Source organism: Pipistrellus hanaki, assembly GCF_964339955.1.
Source record: "Pipistrellus hanaki genome assembly, chromosome: 1".
NCBI lineage: Eukaryota > Metazoa > Chordata > Mammalia > Chiroptera > Vespertilionidae > Pipistrellus > Pipistrellus hanaki.
Genome location: NC_140503.1, coordinates 73,783,897 through 73,808,333, shown reverse-complemented (window position 1 = coordinate 73,808,333; position 24,437 = coordinate 73,783,897). Strand labels below are relative to the sequence as shown.

At 44.1% G+C, this 24,437-nt stretch overlaps 1 protein-coding gene and 1 pseudogene across 2 annotated transcripts in view; both read left to right on the top strand.

Annotated features, from left to right (window-relative positions):
• The window catches only part of LOC311610202 (granzyme H-like), a 116,007-nt pseudogene that overhangs the window by 26,065 nt on the left and 65,505 nt on the right, over positions 1-24,437 (top strand). The gene's annotated exons all lie outside the window — the stretch shown is intronic.
• On the top strand, positions 4,459-10,051 carry LOC311610256 (granzyme H-like). The gene is made up of 5 exons (XM_084861313.1): positions 4,459-4,602; positions 8,252-8,396; positions 8,866-8,995; positions 9,168-9,425; positions 9,775-10,051. Exons 1-5 carry the CDS (start codon positions 4,548-4,550, stop codon positions 9,934-9,936), a joined length of 750 nt encoding a protein of 249 aa, XP_084717439.1. The 5' UTR covers positions 4,459-4,547; the 3' UTR covers positions 9,937-10,051.

Below are 24,437 nucleotides of genomic sequence, written 5' to 3'. Positions count from 1 at the left end.
CAGAATACCCAGGTCCAGCAGGGCCTGGTCACTGAGTTGCCACCCAGCTTATGCCCTGGCACAGGGTGACTGGGGGACCAAACCTGTGCTGGCCCCACGCAGGGTCCTGGAGGACAGGGCGGAAGGTGTCTGCAGAACACCTGGCCCCATCTCTCACTGGGCAGAGCCAGCTCCGCCCTCACATCCAGCCCAGTGTCCCCACCTTGTGCTCAGAGTCCGCTGACTGCTGGTCACTCAGAGGCCTGAGTCCCCTGCAGCCTGTTCCTCACTGCTGGCCTCAAGGCTCAGGCTGCGTCGAGGGAGGCCACATGGGCTCCACCTGCCTTTTGAGTTAGAAAGGGCTGCTCTCCTCAGTAGGACTGAAAAGCACAGATTTTCCATCAATCAGTGAACAAATGCTGATTGTGCACCTACTAAGTGCCAGGCATTGGGAATGTACAGACAGTGTTGACTTTTATCTGAATAGAATTTCCTCTCCCTTCTTCACAGGAACCCACAGAGCCCAGAGCCCACAGGAGTATTTGTGTTTTATTTTTATTGCTCATTACACTCTCTTTTAATTGTCTTAATCACTTGGGTCTCTAGAACAGCAAGCAGCATGTGGGGTTTAGAAATGACTTTATTTCTTTCGTTTCTAGACTTACAACCCCCAAACTGTTCACTGGCGCATCCTCTTCACCTGGGGAGAGGGCAGCAGGTGGGGAGCAGGCAGGACGGCAGCCTCATTTCCATGAGCCATAAAAGCAGCAGATATAATCGGTGACAGCATGGATGGACCTAGGGGTATTATGCTCAGGGAAATAAGTCAGACTGACAAAAGACCAATACCATATGATTTTACTTATATGTAGAATCTAAAGAACAAGTTAATGAGCAAACAAAATTGGAACTGAACCATAAATAAAAAGAACAGATTGATTATTGCCTGAGGAGAAGGGGCTTGGGGGACTGGGAACAAAGTGAAAAGATTAAGAAGTAAAAATTGGTAGTTAGAAAATAGTTACTAGGATGCAAAGTACAGCAAAGAGAATATAGTCAATAATATTGTCATAACTGTGTATGGTGCCAGGTGAATACTAGAAATATCGGGAGGAACACTTTGTAAAATATATAATATATCTAATCACTATGCTGTACATCTGAAACAAACACAAAATAATATTGAAAGTGGACTGTAATTGGAAAATAAAATTTAAAATATAGTCAAAGTAGCAGGCATGAATGTCATTGTGATACTGTTATAATTATCCCAGTTGTTAATTAATTGGCAGGGACAGAGCAAAGGGAAGGCCTGATAATATAGGCATGCCACGTGTGCCAGAAAGCTGAGGTTTCACACTCTCCTGGTCTGTTTCCCACAGGTCATGGGGGGAGGGACTGGACCATGAAAGAATAGAATCATGCCCAGTGAGGTTTGAATGCCATAAGAAAGGTGGTCATTTGTCAGTCACACATGGGAGCAGACCATTAGCCAGAATAGACGTGGCCCCTGCAATGGCACCAAATCTGAGCTACATAAGTTCCCGGAAAAACAGAGTTCCTTCTCTTCCCTCTTGCGCTCCTGGCTCTCTTGTGACAGAGGGCCTGCTCCCCTGCATGGCCCCCATGGCCCACAAACAGCGAACTGATGGATTACAACTAGCCTGATGCTCTGTGGGACTTCACTCCACCTTGGAATGCAACCTCTGGGCACTGGCTTTGCTTCTAGCCCTGCTGAACCCCCAGCTGCACCTTTTCCAGGACCATTTTAAAGGAAATGAGAACTTTGCAACTGAGGGATATAACTCCATGCAAATAAAATTCACTCATTTGCCCATGCAAGTCTTAGAAAATTCCTTTTCTAAAGCTATCATAAGAACCCTACCCCAGCACCCAGTTGGGAAAAGCAATCCCCACTTCTGCCATTGGAAACCCCATTTTCACCAATCCACAGTTTTACAGAATCAAATGGTAGGACAATCCTACAATGTATTTGCTAATTGCAGTTAGAATCTGCCTCTGAAAACCCATCCGATTGGACAGATGATCACATGGTCCCTATCGTTACCAAAAGCTCCTGCCTGTGCATACTCCAATTCAAATTAGGAAGGCTCACATGGTCAGGAAAGTGGAGACTTATAAAAATTACTTTTTACATATCAAAATGTATTTATCAATCACTTCTTTTAAAGTTTTTGTATTTAGACTCATTTCTAGAAAGGCTTTACCGCTTCTAAGTTTATAAAGAAATTCATCCATGTTTATTCATTGTGCAGGTATGGTGTTTGTTTTTTTTTACTAGAGGCCCAAAGCACAAAATTCATGCAAGGGGCTCAGCCCTCACAGCCAAGCCTAGCTTCATCCAGGATGTCCTCCGGATAATTGTTTTGCTGTTTGGTCTAATTAGCATATTAGCTCTTTTTTATATAGAATATATAAGTCTCTTTATCTATTTGCATTTCATTCTGGTGGTTTATATGAAATATGACTCCAACTTAATATCTTTTAAAAGTGACTTTGTCAACTCTGATTGGAAAATAAAACAAAGAAAAAAATATTTTCTAGTTGTTCCAATATCATTTATTAGAAAGTCTATCTTTTTCCCAATGATTTGAAATGTCACCTTATTATAAATTACATATCTTTATGTACTTAGGAATGTTTCTAGGTTTTCTATTCTGTTTAATGGGCCTTTGTCTACTCATGAATCAGGAGAGAGGTTTTGTTTGTTTGTTTTTTGGGGTTGTTTTGGAGTTTACCATTTAAATTTATTTCACACAAGAATTATGGCCTTCACAATGTGTTCTTTTTTTCTCCTTTATCTTTTGTTTTTTAAATTTATTTTTTAACTATAGTTGACACACTGTAATACTGTAATACTGCAATATTATATTAGTTTCAGGTACACAATATAGTGATTCATCATTTGTATACCTTATGAAGTGATCACCATAAGTCTAATACCCATCTGTCACTGCACATAGTGATTATGGTACTAGAGGCCTGGTGCACGAATTTGTACATGGGTGGGGTCCAGCCAGCCTGCCCTGATCAGGCCGATTGGGCCGAGCTGGCCAGGGGGAGGGGAAATGGAAGGGTGGCTGTTCAGCTCCACCCCCTGGTCAAACTCCTGGTCAATCAAACTCTCACCCAAGGGGACAATTTGCATATTGGCATTTTATTATATAAGATGAAAGAAAGAGGTTTTATATAATGTTTTTAATATATGATAAGGCTTACCCTCTCCCTTACTGTCTTTTTTTTTTGGGGGGGGGGTCAAAATTCTCAGAACTATTCTAGCATGTTTATTATTCACACATATTTTAGAAATTGTCTAGAACTAGTATAACACTGAAAGAAAAATGATATTTTTATTGGAATCAAATTAAAGAAATATTTTAGCTTGGTATAAAGATATCTGAAATGTAATAGTCTTCTGGACAGTGCTGGGAAAATACTGTTTGGCTTCCTGGTATTCATTACCACTTCACAAAAGAGTAACTTTTGGGAGAGTCAACCCTCCTCCATCCTCATACACGTGGTTTGGACAGAGAAGACCCCAACTCTCCAAAGGCTGTGACCGCGGCTTACAGGGGTCCATGGTTTCGGTTCCTCTCACTGACTCTATATGTGCCTCAGCAGAGGGCAGACTGTGTAATGCTTTGACTGCCATCATGTATCTCCATCCCACAGGCTCTATTACATGACTGCAATGCTCTTTCCTTTTTTAATCTAGGTGAGGGCTTTTGATTGCCCCCAAGGTGTAGAATAATGCAGAAAGGTTACCATATAGCTACAAAACCTAGGAAAGAAAAAGAATATGTCTGCCAGGGTCAATTTGGAAGAGAGGTTCACTCTGCAGAGGCCACCAGCATGCTACAAAAAAGACTGAACAATCCTATGTAGAGATTGCATGACAAGCCCTCACAGAGGGCTTGCCCACAGGCATCTGGCACAAACCACTGGGCAGGCTCAAGGCTTCAAGCCTCCTCTGCCATCAAGGGGAGTTGAGGGGAGACATCCACACTAAATCCAGCCCAAATGCAGATTCCTGAGCAAAATAAATGTTTTTGTTGGTTTTGGTAAGCCATCAGCTCTTCTGTCACTAAAACAAGGCCTCTTGGGCATCACTGCCATACCATTCTGTCCATCCCTCCACCCACAGCCCTCACCATCATTACCTGATCACTGATGTTTTTGTCTCCTCCAGCAGAAGCAAGAAATCTCATCTCCAATACTGCTGACCCTCACAAAACGGGGACCTCATTAAACAATTCCCTAACTGTCAAGAGAGAGCCAAGGAAACGAGGGGTCCTTGCGTGTTATGAGATTTGGGTTCCTGGGACTCAGGCTCCTCCTACTGGCTGATGCAGCATCATGAACCACCCTATCTATAGCTTGTGGTTCATGTTTTCAGCTGGCATAGTCACCACTGAGTCAATGACTACCAGTGCTTATGTGGTTACTGAGAGAGCCGTGTGTGATAAAAGCCACAACACTATAGAACCCTGGGCTGAGAAGACCTGGACGAAGCACCAGCAGCTCTGACCTGACAGCTTCCTGAGGAGATGCAGCCACTTCTGCTCCTGATGGCCTTTCTTCTGGCCCCCATGGCACAGGCAGGTGAGTGACTGACCCCCACTAGAAACCCAATGGCATGTGACATGGGCACTGCCCAGCTCACATGCTACACTCAGACTCACCCTGGCCCTGGTCATCCCCAGGCACTTTCTCAACACTAGATCCCATCTCCTTCAAAGACCAGCAAGACTAAACTGAATGAAAATGCAACAGTAATAGCCGGGCAGATGGCTGCTCCTGAGGAAAACACATGGGTACTCTCCCCATCCCTTGATATCTGGAAAGTGGGCTTTTTTTTTTTTTTTTTTTTTTACATATTTTCTTGTGTTTTTTTTTTTTATTGCCCCCCTCCCTCCCTCCCACACATCCCCTCCCTCCCCATAGTTTTATGTCCATTGGTTGTACTTATATGCATTTATACAAGTCCTTCGGTTGATCTATTATCTCCCCCTGATATCCCTACCATCCCCACTGTAATTTGACAGTCTGCCTGTTGCTTTACTTTCTCTATATCTGTCTCTTGGTTCATCAGTTTATAAAGATCTTTATCATCCACCGATGTGTGAGGTCATGTGGTGTTTCTCTTTCATTGATTGGCTTATTTCACTCAGCATGATGCTCTCCAATTCCATCCAGGTTGCTGCAAATGATGAGAATTCCTTCTTCTTTATGGCAGCATAGTATTCCATTGTGTAGATGTACCATTGTTTTTTGATCCAATCATCTGCTGACGGGCACCTAGGCTGTTTCCAAATTCTGGCTATTGTAGATTGTGCTGCTATGAACATAGGGGTGCATATATCCTTTCTGATTGGTGTTTCTAGTTTCTTGGGATATATTCCTAGAAGTGGGATTACTGGGTCAAATGGGAGTTCCATTTTCAGTTTTTTGAGGAAACTCCACACTGTTCTCCACAGTGGTTGCACCAGTCTGCATTCCCACCAGCAGTGCACGAGGGTTCCTTTTTCTCCGCAACCTCGCCAACACTTGTCGTTTGTTGATTTGTTGATGTTGGCCATTCTGACAGGTGTGAGATGGTACCGCATTGTTGTTTTGATTTGCACCTCTCGGATAATTAGTGACTTTGAGCATGTTTTCATGTGCCTTTTGGCCTTCCTTCTGTCTTCTTTTGAAAATATTCTGTTTAGGTCCATTGCCCATTTTTTAATTGGATCATTCATCTTCCTTTTATTTAGTTGTATAAGCTGTCTGTAAATGTTGGAGATTAAACCTTTATCAGTGGTAATATTTGCAAATATGATCTCCCACACCGTGGGCTTTCTTGTTGTTTTATTGATGGTTTCTTTTGCTGTAAAAAAGCTTTTTATTTTGAAGTAGTCCCATTTGTTTATTTTCTCTTTAGCTTCCATTGCCCTAGGGGCAGTATCAGTGAAGAAGTTATTTTGGCATACGTCTGAGATTTTGCTACCTGTGGATGCTTCTAGTATTTTTATGGTTTCCCGTCTGATGTTTAAGTCCTGTATCCATTTTGAGTTTATCTTTGTGAATGGTGTAAGTTGGTGATCTAGTTTCATACTTTTGCATGTGTCTGTCCAATTTTCCCAACACCATTTATTGAAGAGACTGTCTTGACTCCATTGTATATTAGTGCCTCCTTTGTCAAATATTAATTGAGCATAGTGATTTGGGTTGATATCTGGGTTCTCAATTCTATTCCATTGATCTATTTGTCTGTTCTTATGCCAGTACCAGGCTGTTTTGAGAACAGTGGCTTTGTAATATAGTTTGAAGTCTGGTATTGAGATCCCTCCTACTTTACTCTTCTTTCTCAGAATTGCTGTGGCTATTCGGGGTCTTTTATTGTTCCAAATGAACTTTTGGAGAGTTCTTTCTAGGTCAGTGAAATATGTCGTTGGTATTTTAATGGGGAGTGCATTGAACCTATAGATTGCTTTAGGAAGTATGGACATTTTGATGATGTTGATTCTACCAATCCATGAACATGGTATGTTCTTCCATCTCCTTACATCTTCCTCTATCTCTTTTTTCAGTGTCGTGTAGTTTTCCGCAAATAGGTCCTTTATTTCTTTAGTTAAATTTATTCCTAGGTATCTTAATTTTTTTGGTGCGATGGTGAATGGAATTGCTTTTTTAGCCTCTGTTTCTGTAGTTTCACTGTTGGTGTATAGAAATGCCATGGATTTCTTGGCATTAATTTTATATCCTGCTACGTTGCCAAATTCATTTATTAAGTCAATTAGTTTTTTAATGGAGTCTTTTGGGTTTTTTATGTACAATATCATGTCATCTGCAAATAAGGATAACTTTACTTCTTCTTTTCCAATTCGGATGCCTTTTATTTCCTCCTCTTGTCTAATTGCAATGGCTAGTACTTCCAGTACTATGTCAAACAGGAGTGGCGAGAGTGGGCATCCCTGTCTTGTTCCTGTTCTTAGAGGGAATGGTTTTAGTTTTTGCCCATTGAGTATAATGTTGGCTGTGGGTTTATCATATATAGCTTTTATTATGTTGAGGTATGATCCTTGTACTCCCACCTTTTTAAGAGTTTTTAACAGGAAAGGGTGTTGGATTTTGTCAAATGCTTTTTCTGCGTCAATTGATATGACTATATGATTTTTATCTTTCAATTTGTTTATGTGATGTATCACGTTTATTGATTTGCGGATATTGTACCATCCTTGCATTCCTGGAATAAATCCTACTTGGTCATGGTGTATGATCTTTGTGATGTTCTTCTGGAGTCGATATGCTAGAATTTTGTTGAGGATTTTGGCATCTATGTTCATGAGGGATACTGGCCTGTAATTCTCTTTCATTGAGTTGTCTTTATCTGGTTTTGGTATTAGGGTGATGCTGGCTTCATAGAAGGAGTTTGGAAGTGTTCCTTCCTCTTGGATTTTTTGGAATAGTCTGAGGAGGATAGGTTTTAGTTCTTCCTTGAATGTTTGGTAAAACTCTCCTGTGAAGCCATCTGGCCCTGGGCTTTTGTTTGCTGGAAGCTTTTTGATGACTGTTTCAATTTCTTCGAAAGTGGGCTTTTTTTTTTCAAAGACATTTGAAAGAAGGTTGGACGCTTGAAATGAGAAATAATTCCACAGTAAATTGCAGCTAGGCGAAAGGGGCAGGCTTCTGTAATCAAAGCAAGGCACACTAACGTTCTAACTCAATATCTTAAAATCTCCCTCAATCTCCACCCCCTTCTCCAAGTTTTGTAAAGAAGCTAGGGATACAGTTGATCCCAGAATTGGTGGCATCCTGGTCCCCTGAGGCTGGTTTGATCTCAAATTCTCTCTGGTAATTTTTCAGTCCCAATATTCTGAATAGTACAAACCAGCAATGGCTCTGAATTTGGGGAAAAGAAGGGAGAAAGGCCCAAGGAGCGTGGCAGGAAGGATTTTTCAGGATGTACAGGCATGAAATTTCTTGTTCCAGACACAAATCCCACTGTCCACGTGCACAGCTGCAACAGGAATGAAAGAAGGATTGCTCTTCTCTTTGTCAGGGGGATTATCTCAGTTGTGGGTCAGGTCATATAGCAAGCCAGGAATGTTGCCCAAGGAACCTGTAGGACTTCTTCTTGGTTATGGCTGAGGACTATAGACATCACTATCTGCCACCCAAGTACTGCCCACCCCTTTCTATCCCAGTCTCCCCCTCTCCAACCTCTGGCTCCATGGGCACAGCAGGCAGAGTAGATTTTTTCTTGCAGTGAAAATCATCGGAGGTCATGAGGTCGAGCCTCACTCTCGTCCCTGCATGGCATTTCTTCGGATCAGCAGTTCAAACAGAAAACGATGTGGGGGTTTCCTTGTGCGTGAGGACTTTGTGCTGACAGCAGCTCACTGCTGGGGAAGGTGAGGAGCACAGCCTGGGCCCACCCTTCTGCAGATACCTCACAGGCAACCTTCTTTTCAGAGGCTACAGAACTAGGGGCACAGAGGGCACTTCAGAGGACAGGTCAGCTTTGGGCGGAGGGACCGGTCAATGCAAGTGGCCTGTTGAAGACTGGAGGGACTGATCAAAGGGGCTTAGGAAGAAGACCAAGGTTGTGCCCTGAAGACCAGGGTACAAATGTGAGAAATTCACAGTTTTGCTTAGAGACAGACAAGCTCAGGGTGTGACTGAGCACCGAAGCACTGCTCCAGGAAATGACACCTGGCCTGAGCTGCCAAAAAGCACAGGGCACAGGCATGCTCAGTTCCCCGCCCCATCCCCTAGAATTCCTCTCCACTCCAATCCTGCACTGCCCCAGCTGCCCTCTTCCCTTCCTGGCCCCTGTGCTGTATCTGCTGTGCCTCCACATCCCTGGCTATCTCTGTGCAGGTCCATCACAGTCATCCTGGGTGCCCACAACATCAAGAAGCGTGAAAGGACCCAGCAGGTCATCCTGGTGAAAACAGCCATCCCGCACCCAAAGTATCGTCCCAAATTCAACGACATCATGTTGCTACGGGTAGGATTCATCCTTCCACTGGCTCTTGCACACCTTCAGCCTGGGGTTTCTCATCTCCTATGACCTCCTTTCTGTCGTCCCTCCTAGTGTGAGCCCTTTCCTTGTCCAGGGCTATGACTGTCCTGGAATCCTGGGCCCTTGCCCAATAAGAATTCCTGTCCTCTGCCTTCAGCTGAAGAGGAAGGCCACCCTGACTGCCTATGTGAGCCTCCTGAGGCTGCCCAGGAGGAGAGAGCAGGTGAATCCAGGGACGGTGTGCAGACTGGCCGGCTGGGGGCGACTCAACCTGAACACCTCCACAGCCACACTGCATGAGGTAGAGCTGGAAATCCAAGAGGACAAGCAGTGTGTCTCCTGCTACAGACACCGTTTCAACAGAGCCAAAGAGATCTGTGTGGGGGACCCAGAAAAGGATCAGTCTACTTTTAAGGTGAGATCTCCAGCATTGTCCAGGCCCCGCCCTGGGCACAAACAAGCTTGCAGGCAACCAGAGGCAGTGGGAACTGGCCACAGCCCTATGTCCTCTGCCTTTCCACCGTCCAATCTCTGGTCCTGTCTCTCCAGGGAACAGAGAGGCTTTCCCATAGTCACTGGTGGGCAAAGTCTTCCTAGAGAGAGGAAAAGAGACCTTCAGAGTCAAATGGAAAACCCCAGACCTAAGGAGGGGACAAGGCCTCCCCTGACCCTGTTCTCCTAACAGGGACCACACACCCCGGGGACAGCGAGGAGGACAGGGCCAGGAGAAGGCCCAGCTCAGTGTTTCCTCCCTCTGCCCACAGGGCGACTCTGGGGGACCCCTTGTGTGTGACAACATGGCCCAGGGCATTGTCTCCTTTGGGAGGAAAGGTGGAAAACCTCCTCGTGTTGAAACTAAGATTTCCAGCTTTCTGCCCTGGATAAAAAGAACAATGAGACGTTTCCAACTGCAGAGACCAGACTGAGGCACCTCAGAACTGCTCTATTCATCTCCTCTGGGGTGCAGGCCAGAACTGCACTCTGCAGAGGGATGAGGGGAGGCTGCCAGACACATAATAAACTTGCATTTTCTAGAGTGGACATCACTGATTCCTCCTGTATTTACCAAAACCTGTCTTAGTTACCTGCTGTGTGTGGGGCAACCATTTGTTCACATTTCCCAGCTGTTAGAGCTTCCTGCTTCATGGAATCACACCTTCCACCTCTACCTAGCTATTTCCCAATATTCCTTCCAGTGCCAGCTCCCCTGCCAGGCCTAATATTAGCTCCATCAAGAAAGGGATGCCATCTTTCCCCCAAAAGTGATCCTCTTCTAGGAGACCCTCATTTCTCACCCATATTGCCCTCCTCCTTCAAGCCGCACTTATACCTTACCCCTGTGGGCTGCAAACTGTGCCTCAAGAACCACATGTGGCTCTTTGGCCCCTTGACTGTAGCTCTTCCACAAAATACCACGGCCTGGGCGAGTCTATTTTGAAGAAGTGGCATTAGAAGAAGTTTAAGTTTTAAAAAGTTGGCTCTCAAAAGAAATTTCAATCCTTGTACTGTTGATATTTGGCTCTGTTGACTAATGAGTTTGCCGACTACTGCCTTACCCCACACTGCCCCAATGCCACTATGCAGCATAAAAGAACCCAGAAATTAGTTGGAGGGTCCTATAAGAAGCTCATGGGTAAGGGGCCAGGCCCTTCATTACTCCCAGGCCCAGCTCCAGTGCCTGGCACAGCCCTGTTGGGAGCCCAGAGCCCAGTGCAGCCCCTGGTGTCCTGGCAGCCCACCCACCTGCAGCCAACACTGACCTTGAAGTTGCTCTTTCATCTCGGTCTCAGCCAACCTCTCTCCACCTCCTATATTGTGTGTGTGTGTGTGTGTGTGTGTGTGTGTGTGTGTGTGTGTCTCAGTATCGAAAGGAAACCAAAATCTTCATTATATGAATAGATTAAGAACAGGAATCTCATATTAAATCATACAACTTCCGAAGGACAGGTGGAAAAGGAGAACTTTGCTGAACATCTGCCATTGATAGGTGTGCTTTGACTATGGGAAAATGTCTTTTGGGTATAAAAAAGTAGTACATATTCATCACAGCCAGAAAGTTATTGTAAATGTGGAACATGTAGATAAGAAAGTGAAAATTACCGAGACCTCGACCACGCAGATATCATCATCACTGATCCTTCAGCAAGTTCCTCTATGTGCTCATCAGGTGCTGCTCCTTGCACAGAACTGGGGTTGGGCTGTTGAAAACTCCTAGTGCCTCCTTTTCCATTGCTCTTCCCTCTGTGGTCACATTGGTGAGAGTGTTGGGATAATGTGTTTGCAGATGTATGTAACTGCTAGGCCAGGGGCATCAGAGACAGGGTTCTCTGAACACTGGAGCCAATGAACAAAAGTCAAGGACTTCTGTTTAAAATTGTGTGGTAATAAAGGCCCCTGTGTCATATAATATTTACATCTATAGAGGAGATGCTAAATATTCCAAAAATAAGAGTTTGGAGTGATGGTGAAATCAGAAAAGGAGCTACCATTTGGGATATTTGGGTGTGTGCAGGCCATCTGGTCCTCACACGACCTCTACCTCACATGACCGAGCAAACCCCTGTCCATAGCCCTTCTCTTCTCATACCCCAGCCACAAATTCTCAGTGGACTGCAGCCAATGTCAGCTTCTCAAGGGCAGGAACCATGTCTCCCATGTGCCTGGACCTGGCCTGTAAATGATTATTCATGATTTCATCAGCATGGAAAAGAGCCAAGTGCCCAGACATGGAAATAGGCTTGGTTTAGTCACTGAGGGATTCTGAGGTTCCAGCCTCCTGCTGGCTGCAGCCAAAGCACTCACATTCTTACTCATTCTTGCACCTTGTTGCTTAGCAGTGGGAGTACAAGTGTGGTGGCAGTGCCATTGTCAGGAACCAAGCCTGAGAACTTACACAAACATCTGGTGTGATAACACCCAGCAAAACTAGAGGGGTGCGGTCCAGGAGGTTCGGGAAGTCACTGAGCCACACTCCCCTGCTCCCCTCAGGGGGTTGTGTCTAGACACCAGAAATACCAGCAGCTCTGACCTGGGCAGGCCTCTGGGAAGATGCAGTCCTCCTTCTCTTATTGATCTTTATTCTACCCCCTCCCGCCTCCAAGGTACCACTAGTAAGTGACCATCCCCATTCCAGAGGCCTGAGACCACCCCATCAAACCCATGTACTCCTGTCCCTCTGTCCTGCATTGGCAGGGACTTTTCCTCCATTTAAGCCCATGAATTCTGAATGCCTGGTCCCACCCCACCCCAGACTATCAAGTTTGATGCTAGATAGACACTCAACAAGGATGGCCAGGAGGAAGGTGTACACTAAAAGGTTTAACAGCTGTTAGCCTCTCTCTTACAAACTAGAAAATGAGTTTTGTAGACAAAGGGGTTTGGCAAAAGATATGAAGCTACAAAAGACATTATTAAAACTCCTCACTCAGACACAGAAAAGGTACCTCAGACAAACCAGCTACTGTCATGGAAGTTGTCACTGGACCCTACTTAAGAACCAGTTATATTTCCCAGGAGGGGTAAGTTGGCTACAGTCTCTCAGCTTCCACTGCCATGAACAGGTGTCACAATCAAGTTCACTGGCACAAGAACACACCACACCTGGTCTCCTCCTTATCTTGAAAGTGAATGCACACCATGCCCAGGAGAGAAGCCAGGTGTGACTGACCTCAGATGTGGCTGGATGACTGCACAGAAGCACCCTGGAAGCCTTGGCTCTGCCCCAGCCTGAGCTGCCCATATCCAGCCCCACCTCCCCTGCTTCCCAGGCCCTCGGCTGCTCCATTCTCTCTGGCTGTGCCCTCTCCCCATCCCAATGGCCTTGAATCCCATCAGACATCAGGCAAAAGCTAATTGGAGTCCATCATTCATGCAGCCAACAAATGTTTACTGAGAACCTAGGATGTGTTAGGCCCATGGAGTAGGTTATTAGAAACAGCACCAACATAGGCTCAGAGTATCAGGAGACTCATTGAGTCTTGTTCCATCCCTTGAGACTCCACCATCTGCAAGATAGACCTTGTCTCCTCCATACGTGTGTCTGAGGAAGAGTTGGAGAGCAAGCACTGTACCCCTGTTCCCAGAGGGGGATTCTGAGATCTCAGGTTCAGAGAAGGATTCTAGGCCACAGTGGGACCTAAGGGACCTCCCTTCATTGTCTTTAGGGCCCCTACACCACCCACCTCAATCATCTCCTTCAAGCCTTCCCTCCTGACCACACACACTGCCAGTCGCCCACCTTCAAGCCTTAACTTTCAGAGGGGACATGAAGCCAGGCCCCACTCCAGCTCCGACATGGCCTACATTCACATTCAAGATGAGGAGACCAGGTGTGGTGTGTCCTTGTGAGAGTGAAATTGGTCCGGACAGCTGCTCACTGCAGTGGAAGGTGAGAGACTACAGCCAGGCTACACTGTCTGAGACCCCCACAGGGACCGTGTCCTTCATCCCAGGAACTGCAGCCCAGGGAAGCTCCCAGGTTTTTAGTAACTCAAGCCCTTTAGGCTTTATCAAAGAGCCCTCTGAGATCATGACTAGGCAATGAAAGGAAAAGAAATAGGACAGGTAAGTTTTGGGCTCAGAGGATCAGAGGTGACAGCAAGTGATGTAGATGTGAAGATAGGGAGGGACCACTTTGGGCAAATAAAGCTGAGGAGGAAGATCAACATATGCATCAGAGTCAAAATGCAAGCACAAGAGATTTTGTGAGATTTCCTAAGTACAAGAGAGAGTTCCCAGCTCCCTAATCTCAGAGTCATTAAGAAGCAGAGTCACTCAGCCCCCTGGCTCCTGTGGCCTCCATTTCCCCTAACCTGCCCCAGCTGTCACTTGCCCTTTACCACTCCTGGGCTGTATCTCCTGTGACTCTATCACCCACCCACCCCTTTCCCCCAGACCCCACTCTGCTCTCAGTGAAGATCAGTCAGTGTCACCTGGGGGGCCACACCATCTAGAAGAAGGGGAAGCGCCAGCAGGTCATCCTGGTGAAAAGAGCCATCCCGTACCCACACTTTAATCCTAGGAGCTTCTCCTGTGACATCATGCTACTGCAGATGAGGAAACCTCTTGTACTCTTGCCATTCTCGGTTCTCACTGTTCCTCCCTTCACTCTGATGTGTTGTTTCATTTCTTCCTTTCCTGGCTGTCTGACCTGTCCCTGTGGTTCAGGAGTGAAGGAAGTCACTGCAGCTTCACCTCAGTGTCCAGGCCCAGAGGCCATGGGCAGACCTGGACTCTCTTGCCTCTTCCCCATCAGCTAGAGAGAAACATCGGATTATCTAACACTGTGAAGCCCCTATAACTGCCCAGGGGCAAGAGCTGGTGAGGCCAGGACAAAAGGGCACTGTGGCTGACTGAGGGGCCAAGGAGATAGAACTCTACCAACCACTCTGTAACAGGTGGAGTTGGCCTTTCATAAAAATTAGGAATGCAAATTTCACTTCCCCAGATACCACCGCAAGGTCACCAGATTTGGGAAGGACTTCCAGAGGACGGGAAGACTGGCTTTGGTGTCAAAATTCAGCATTTACCTTGACAGGTCCAAGGAGATAGAACTTGGGAAGCTCTAGGATATGGGAGTGGTCATCTCTTCTTGCCTCATCCTGAAAGTTTAGACAGCCTGGTACACAAACCCAGTTTTTAGTGTTTCCCCTGGGTGGGTTAGATGTGGAGGTGAGGAAGAATCAGTCATCCCACACCAATGTTATCGCCAGAGTGTCCCTGGGTATTGAAGAGAAAGGCTTAGCTTGGATCAAGCTGGAAGGGACAGTAGAAGGCAGGCGGGAGGGAACAAGGACCCTCATCCCTCAAGAGCCCCAAATACAGACCACCTGCACCTGTGCAGCCAGGAGAGAAGGACCCTGAGGAGTCCAGCTCAGTTTTCCTCTTCCTGCTCACAGAGAGATGGCAGGGCCCCCTCACATGTAAAAACAGGCCCAGCGTATTTTCTCCTGTGGAGAAAAGAACCTCCAGGAGTCTTCATGAACGTCTCAGAATTCCTCCCCAGGATACAGAGAATAATGAAGAGTCTCTAACAGCAGGCGTGAGTCTGGCCTTCCTCTTGGCTCGACCATCCATCTGGGGACAGAGGCAAGAATCCCATGGGGCAGGCAGTGTAGAGCACAGGGCCATAAAAAACATCTCTAGAGTCCATGTCACAGAAGTCTTCTTTAGTGATCCCCTGTCAATAGTCAACAACACTGCTCCACGCGCCCTCTGCTGGCAATTCTGGGCTTGCTTCCTCCTTTCTCCCAGCAGCCTCATTCCTCCCTAAATCCCATACAGTATAGTTTCTCATCCACTTTGCAAGCACACTGTGGTGCTTAACCCACTGGAAGTCCTGATTCTAAGCTCCATTATTTTTTTTAAAATCCCAGAAATTGTCCCCTTGTGGACTCAGAAACTTCTTATCTAAGCTAAATTCTATCACCAACCCCCCAACAATTTGGCTAAAGGAGGAACAGGTCAGTGGAAGGGGAATACCTCTGGGGCCCTAGAGGCAAGGGGGCCATGCCATGGGCATGTTTCCTGTTTCCAGGGCAACCCTCTCCAATGGGGGCAGGATTCTCACAGTATGATGGCCCTCAGCCTACTCAGGTCCCATTCTTCTGCCCTGCCTTGCCCTCCCCAGCCCTGGGACAGCACAGAGTTCATACAGCCGCCTTCCCCCCTGGCTGACCTTCCCACACCAACCCCTATTTTCTATCTCAGTGTCTGGACATCAGATTCTTGCCCTACCTCCACTCCAACCCAGACCACCTTATTTTGTGCCAGCCTCTCTCTCATCTAACACACTTCCCAATATCTTGAGTGAATTCTCCCCTATTGTTTTATCACAATACTGAACTGCCAGCCCACTTGATGCCTACCAGAAGAAACAGAATCTACCTCCCACCTGGGCAGGACAAGCTCAGTGCCTTCCAGCCCAGTGTCCCCCCCAAGAGCTATCACTCAGCTACCTCATCCCCCTTCAGCCTGACCTTACCTCAGGTCCTGTCTCCCCCTGCTGGCAACCTGGGTTATGGCACCTTTGTGAGCCAGAGGGCTCCAAGCTACATGGCTGCAAAGTACCACTTTGCCATCCAACAATAGATCAAATGTCCTTCTATCTTTGTGGCAGGAACAAACAGGCTCTGTCCCTGCTGTTGGGACACTTGTTGTGATGAGAAATTTCCTCTAAATTTTCCTGGTTCCACTCCTCCACCAGGCAGACCGGTTTAGTACAGATAGGTCTGTATTTGGAATCCACAGGAAATTAGGTCTTGAAAAAAGTTAAATTTGCAGTATTTTCTCTTTATTGCACATACAGTTTCTCATGCCTGATTGTGTTTGACCCCAGAATGACAGTATGTAATGGATGCCTATGTGTCCTGAGTTTTCTAATCCACTCAGTGGAGTCCATGTGGGGCACTGAGGGAGGAGGCAGCCAGGGCAGCCTTATCTTTACTTACAGAACATGTAGAAGGCATTAAACCCACAAACCCGCAAACCCACAAAATGCCACATTTCAAGTGCAAGGAGGTTTATTGTGACCCAGATGACCCTATGTCACAGCCTGTATCCTCCAAACAGCACCTCCGATGGCTGGTGTGACAAAACACAACGAATTCACAGCAGTTGCACAAACAAGGAGTCAAGTGGGACCCACATTAAAATAAAAAAAATCCTTAAAAAATAATAAATAAATCACAAGAATATGAGGAACAAAACCCAGCACACATAAGTGTAAGCTGGAAAACAAATAAAAGCTCATTTTTCACTAGACCATCTCTACATCCATGTGCCATGTGTTCCCTGGGGCTCCCAGCCCTGGCAGAAGCCCAGGTGAGAGAAGAGCTGAATGCATGTGTGAGCTGAGCAGGTGAAGGGTATATGGTGCAGGAGGTAAGGGGCAACAGAACCCCATCTTGGCTATTATTGGCCAGTTGTTTTTCCAATATATTTAGAATTCATTCAGTTCTATCAAATACCTCTTGGTACACATTGATTGCTCTTTCTAGAAATTACATTTTTTAGCCAAAACCGGCTTGGCTCAGTGGATAGAGCATCAGCCTGAGGACTAAAAGGTCCCAGGTTTGATTCCGGTCAAGGTCTTGTACCTTGGTTGTTGGCACATTCCAGTAAGGGATGTGCAGAAGGCAGCTGATTGATGATTCTCTCTCATTGATGTTTCTAACTATCCCTCTCTCTTTCTCTCTGTAAAAAAATAAAATCAATAATATATATATATATATATATTTTTTTAAAAGAAATTACATTTTTAAAAATGTTTGGGTTCCAAACCGCAAACGTAGAATACCTTTATATTTAGGACTTCTTAAGTGTCTCTTAAAACAATTTTATAATTTTCACCAAAGAGAGCTCACACATCTCCTTTTAGCTTTATTTTAATTATTTGATCCTTTTCATGCAATCTAAATACTGACTTTTTCAAAATTCAAACAGACATGTGATTAATTTCAAATTCATTTTATCTCTAGGAAATTTGTTAAACTATCTTATTAATCCTAATAATTTATTTGTGGATTCTGTGGCATTCTCTATATACAGATTATATATCAATTCCTTTTTTTATTCTTTCACTTCTACTTCCTGCCTAACTTCTATAGTTAAAATATTTAGCACATGTTGAAGAGAAATTATGCCTGTGGCTATCCATCCAGGTGGCCTTCTATCGTTTAACTTTCAAACTAAAAGCCTTCTAAATTTCACATCCTATATAATAAAAGTCCAGTGACCAAAACAGTAGAATGACCAGAGAGCAGAATTCCACATCCCCTCGCCCCAGCTGGCTCCACCCCACAAGGAACAGTTAGGTGTGATCAGAAAGGCATGCAGAGTGGTTAGGGGTGATCAGGTAGGCAGTGAGCAGTTAGGAGCCAGTGGTTCCCAATTGTGAGAGGGATGATCCCACTGCAGTATCAGGCCTAAACAGGCAGTCGGGTATCCCACCAAAGGTCCCAGATTGCAAGAGGGTGCAGGCTGGGCTAAGGGGACCCCACTCCCCATGCACAAATTTTGTGCACCATGGCTCTAGTCTATATAAGCCATGATAATAAAAGTATAATATGCTAATTAGACCAGACAGCCAAATGACCTTCTGGATGAAGCTGGTTCTGTGAGGGCTGAGCCCCTTGCACGAATTTTGTGCATTGGGCCTCTAGTTAAGTATAGTGATATCTTTGGCATTCTTGTGAATACCTTTTATCATATTAAAAACATCTTTTCTATTCCTAGTCAGCTAAAAATTTTGTTTTACTGAATGAAGATGAATTTTAACAAATGTGGGGTTGTTTAGTTTTGCTTTAACTAAATAATGATATGCTTTTTCTTCTTTCATCAATCAATGTGATGTGTTACAGCGATTGAGCATCCAATGAAAATCTACCTGTACATAGTCATAATATAATATCTTCTTGCTTATTGATTGATTTGGTTTGTACCAATATTCAAGTGATAGTGGACTGTGATGTTTCTTTTCCATATTGTCTTTATTGGCTTTGGCATTGAGGGTTGGTCTCATAAAGGAGATGGGCAGCATCTACTCAACAAAAAACAATTATATCACATCATTTTAATATTTTGTATCTAGCACAGCCATATGAACTTCTAGCTATCCTTGATGAAATACTTTTGATAACTGAATCAATTGACTTCATCTTTATAGGAAAACTGAAACTGAGTATGTTTCATCAGTTTTCTAGGAATTAGTCAATTTCATGTTGCCTTTCAGAAGTATTGGCTTGCCAATGATTTATAAGATAGCATACATATATATACTGAGTGGTCAGATTATTATGATCTCAGAATGCATAAAAATCTGGCCACACAGTGTATATTCTATATAATAAAATGCTAATATGCAAATTGTCCTCTCCGCCAGGCTGGCAGGACCCCACCCAGGCACGAATTCATGCAATTGGCCCTTCTAATATATATATACTAAGTGTCCAGATTATTATACATTCAGAGATCATAATAATCTCGCCAGTCAGTGTATATAAACACCTAGGTACAAACCCATTTCTCAGCAGTTGCAAATATCTTCATCCACATGTGGTTTTACTTTTCACTATCTTAATAGTGTCTTTAATGATCAGAATTTCTGCATTTCTATATAGATCAATTTATTCATTTTTTTCTTTCCAAATATAAATGGTTAGTGTTTTGTATGTCTTCTTTTAAAAGAATCCTCTACCTGTGTTTATAAAGAAAATCTCCTATTTTACCTTTTAAATGTTTATTCTTTACCTTTAAATTAATTAATTGGAGATATACTGCTAAAAAGTCAAGTATCCATATACTAGAGGTACAGTGTGCACAAAATCGCACATGGTTAGGGTCCCTAGGCCTAGCCTGGTCTCCATTGCTTGGCCTCTGCCACCCTGCAATGCTACGTGAAGCTCCCCAACCACGGACACTCTGTGATGTTCATGGCCCCTCAACTGCTCCACAAAACTCCCGCCCATCGATGGCTTCATGAAACTCACTGCCGCCTGGGTGACTGCTCTGCTAAACTCACAGCCACCAGGTGAAGCAGCCTGACACCACCATTTAACATTCCCCAGTCATCCCCCGCCCCCCCCCGCCCCCCTCCAAAGTGAGTGGCTCAGAGGCTGGGGGAGAAGGGAACCCAGAGGTGCTCCATGCACTTCATGGTGACCAGTCGCCCATTTGGTCATGATGCCACCTAGCTCTTTATATATATTAGGATACCCAACTAATTCTTTTTCATTATTAATTAGTTTGACCTTATTTTGTATTATCATTGTGATTTTGACTTTTTAAATTATTTGTCTTTAGCCTGGCTGGTGTGGCTCAATGGTTGAAATGTACCTGAGGTCCAAGCAGAGGGGTTACAAAGTCAGCCCCACGCAGGGTCTCCCCTCTCTCCCCACAGCTGATCACTGTAAAACTGATCTCTAGCTCCACTCAGGATCCCAAGTCTCAGTGCAGCACAATAATTCCTGATCTGCCCTGTCACCAACTCCACTCCCTCTCTGATCCTCTTCCCCTCCCCACTCCATACAATTTAGATGCTTCATGAGGCCCTGTCCAATGCCTTTCAGGCAAGCAGGGGGTCTCTGTAGGTTAGTGCTGGATGCAGCACATGGGCCATTTTCTATTAAGGAGCCACACACTGCAGCATGTTCTTCTGAGCAGTTAGAGCCAGGGTGAATCTCTCCTGCTGGGGCTGCCATCCGGTATGCTTCCAGAGGGAAGGTGTGGGCCCTCTGGATCCTTCAGTCTGATGCTGCAGGGCCTCTTCCTGTTTTGCTGTTATTTGGGGCTTGAGATCCACACTTTGTGTGTGTTTTTTCAATTTCATCATTGATTAAGTATTACATATGTGTCCTATTCCATACTTTGGATGCCAGGCCACACTCCCAAGCGGAGGGATCATCAGCTCCAGGGGGCTCCTCCTTCTATGATTCCCCCTCTCTGACCATTCTCCATGTTTCTTCTGTGCTCCTTAGACAAAATACATCCAATGAGATATACCGTATTTTTCGGACCATAAGACGCACTTTTTTTCCCCCAGAAGTGGGGCGGAAAAGTCCCTGCGTCTTATGGTCCAAATATAGCCTACACATATACTGTAAAAAAAAAGTTTTTTTACTTGCCTGGCTCTGTGTGGTCTGTGTGTGCTTGCCCGGCTCTAAAATGGTTCTAAATGCTGCTGTTTACTTTACAGGGTTGATTACATGTGTTTATGACTGTGATGTTGGGTTTTAATGCACATAAAATATTTTAGGACACTATTTGTTTCAGAATCTTTTTTTCTTCATTTCCCTTCTCTAAAAACTGGTGCGTCTTATGGTCCGGTGCATCTTATGGTCCGAAAAATACGGTACTTCTCGTGTGTGTGTGTGTGTGTGTGTGTGTGTGTGTGTGTGTGTGTGTGTTTCAAACTGAGTGAACAATATTTTAGCTGTAAATCCAGTCTCTGGTTGGGAACAAGGGCACTCAGCCTCTTGTTAAAACGCAGCCATCATAAGTCTCATGGTTTTGACTTTGACATATGACAGTCTATATCTTCACTTTTAAAAATACAAAAATTTTCTGCTCATATTCTTTTTCTTAATTCTTTATTGATTAAGGTATCATATATTTGTCCTCAAACCCCCATTCCACTCCCCCACACACCCACTCATGTCCTAACCCCCTATTGTCCTTGACCACTGGTTAGGCTCATATGTATGCACATAAGTCCTTTGGTTGATCTCTCCCTTTTATCCCCACCCTCCCTTTGAGGTCCAACAGTCTGACCCATGGTTCCTTATCTCTGGGTCTGTTCTTGTTTATCAGTAGATATTTTTCACCATTTCTCCTAGATCAGTGTTTCCCAAAGTGTGGTACGCGTACCCCCAAGGGTATGGATGAGTTTGGTGGGGGTACGCATCGCACCGGAGTTTGGAGGGGATATGTACTGCACCATGCTTAGCTGTGCCTAATTCTACATTCTCATGAGTTCGAGAGGTACTCAGCATTATGAAAATTATAGAAGGGGTACACATATGTCAAAAGTTTGGGAAACACTGCCCTAGATGAATGAGATCATGTCCTACTGGAAATATACTTATAAGAATCAAAAATGAGACAAGCAATAATCGTTATGCTGAAAGGCATATGAATCAGTCTGTAGTGAGTTTCTTTCTGGGCCGCCAGTTCTTTTGAGACCCAATTTCAATGTCAAACAGTTCCTTATGTGTACATGTCAGCAATGATATTTCAGCTCTGGATGGTGGGCAAATGGTGGAAATGCAGGTCCAACCCTCTCTGGTTTGGTCCTGGGCAACTTGCACTGATACACAGCTGCTGACTGCTATTATGGCAAGGTGTCCTCAGCAACTTCCATCTCTGGACTGCTTCTCTTCTGTCTTCATGGTTGGAGTAGCCCTGTCAATTGCTCTCTGTTGCCAGAATCCACATGGTCTCAGAGTTGTTTTCTAAAAATATACAAACATATTCTCAACCAAAAGTTAATAAAGGAATACTTTCTATAAATTTGACTTGGAATGATCAAAAGTTAATAAAGGAATACTTTCTATAAATTTGACTTGGGATTCTTATTCATTTTTGCCCAAATGATTTTCTTCTGGCTTGTTTTGACACCATGTGTGTTTTTCATGGGTATCTTGCTGATAGCATTGCAATTAATTTTCTAAAGTACAAATTTCCTAGATGTAATTTAAGGATATTTTTCCTTAATTCCAGGATATTTTTTCTTATATGAAATTCTTCTACTTTCCCCCTTTTTTTATTTAAATTTTAGGAGGCATTTGAAAATGTTATACTGTAGTCTTGATAGCTTTAAATTTTAATTTTTTGCACTATAATATGACTGCTTTAGGTTGATTTCCTATTGTGAGATTTTATCCTGCAATAAACTACCAATAAAAATTTTAGTTAACACTTTAGGAACAGCTTTTTGTCCAGTGCAATTAGTTTTCCTAGGATATTCGCTTATTTCAATTAGCCAATTTAAATTAGCCTAAAATCTTGTCTACTATTTTACTGTCAAATTTATTACTCTAAAACAATCTTATTTTACCATGTAAATATTAGGGCAAAGGATTATTTGCCTTCTTGAGTAGGCCCTGAGCATTCCTGGAGGTAGGCTGGATTTAGATATCGAAAACCCACTTCCCCACATCATGTTTACAAGACAACTCAAACAACTCTTATTGTAGTGTGAGGGCAGCTGCTGTCAGCTAAGTCTCTGTCTTTTACCAAGGTCCCGATTTGAGCTGGGCATGGGAAGCTAAGCAGCCATGAGGGCAGGAGACTCCCTCAGCAGGGGTGAGGTTTCAGGCCCCTGCAAAGTTTTTGGGGTGAGGGTCTGTGCTCCACCTCAGTTGACCCCCAAGTTCTCTCCTGATGGCCCCTCTTCGACTGTGCCCATCTTAGGTTGTTCCTTCCCTGAGGAATTTACCTGTAACTGGCTAACCAGCCATCCTTCTGGGGCCAAACAGGGTGATGTGAGGTTCAGTTGTGTCTGATTGGTATCCTGCCCCTGTGACTTCCACATCCAGCTCCTGCCTTAGAATTCCCATGGCTGCTGGCAGGGCCCCAGCACTGATCACATATCTTGGGGAGCCCAGGTTTCTTCTCCAGGGAGGGCCCTGCTCGCCCCACAGGGTGAGACAGATCCATGGTACCAGTAATCACAAGGCTTCAACCTCGACATGAACAGAAAGCTCAGAAGTAGCTATAGGCAACTGGATTGTGAGAAGAGGGTCCCTCTTGGCCAAAGGAGTAAGAGGGGCCAATATAGAATGCTCTTGTGCCTTCCCAGGAGGCCCTCTACACAATGGAAGGGATTAAATCCTTTCATGTCCTTTTTAAATTGCTGCCAGACATTTAAAGAGTTCATTTGTAAGTTTGCTAGGGATAATAGTATATTATGCTGTTGTAATTTTGGAATATTAAAGAGAAGTGTTACCTTTGTCTCCAAGCACCAAAAAGATGATTTTTTATTGATCCCCAAGGGTTCCAGGTACAATTAGAATTGGAATAACACAAATCTGGGGAAAATTTTAATGACATTATAAAATAATATTATGTAAGGATATTCTTTGTTCTAGGCCATGGCAATTCCATTTCATACTAGCTGTCCATTTCTTTTTCTATGGTCCAGGTCTTAGTTACATTTTCTGCACCTCTCCAAGGGACTAGTAATGATAGTGTGAGACCCTTTCTTTGGTGTCCACATAGGCCAGAAACTGCTCTTAAATTTTACACACCAAGAGGAAATGTTTTGATTTTGTGTCATACAAAAGGGAAGCTGAGTGGAGATCTTGTTATGAGCTTCTAGCTTAATATTCTTGATGCATAGTTTTAAGTCTCTAAACATTTTTTTAAGATATAACCTATGGCCTAATCTATGGCCAATATTGTGTAAATATTCTACATGTGTTTTTAAAGTGTGTAATCTGCATTTGTTGTTCAGTCTGTCATTTATGCTCATTCTTTTATCAGCTACTCATAACTTCTGTACCACTACTAATTAATTTATAGGATGTGTCTAAAAATCTTGGCAAAGGATTATGAAGTTGCCTTTTCTTCACTCATCCTTGCTATTGTGAATTCAGCCTGAGCCTGTAATCACCACTCTTTGAAAGTCATCTTTCTCTACTAATCTCTCTTAAGATTTCAGCCATTTCTTAAGACATTGGTTTCTAGTGTGGATTTCTTTTTATCATTTTACTTTAATTTAATTACATTTCCTAACCTTTAATTGGATGTTGTTCATCAGTTTTGAAAGATCTCAGCAAGTATATCATAAAATCTTTTCCTATTCTTTTTTTTTGCCTTTAAGAACTTCAATTTAACACATGTTCAACATTTTTATTCTATTATTTTCTATATTTTGTCTTTTTGCCTATCTCTGCTCCATTATTGATACCTATTTCTAAGCTACTTTAGG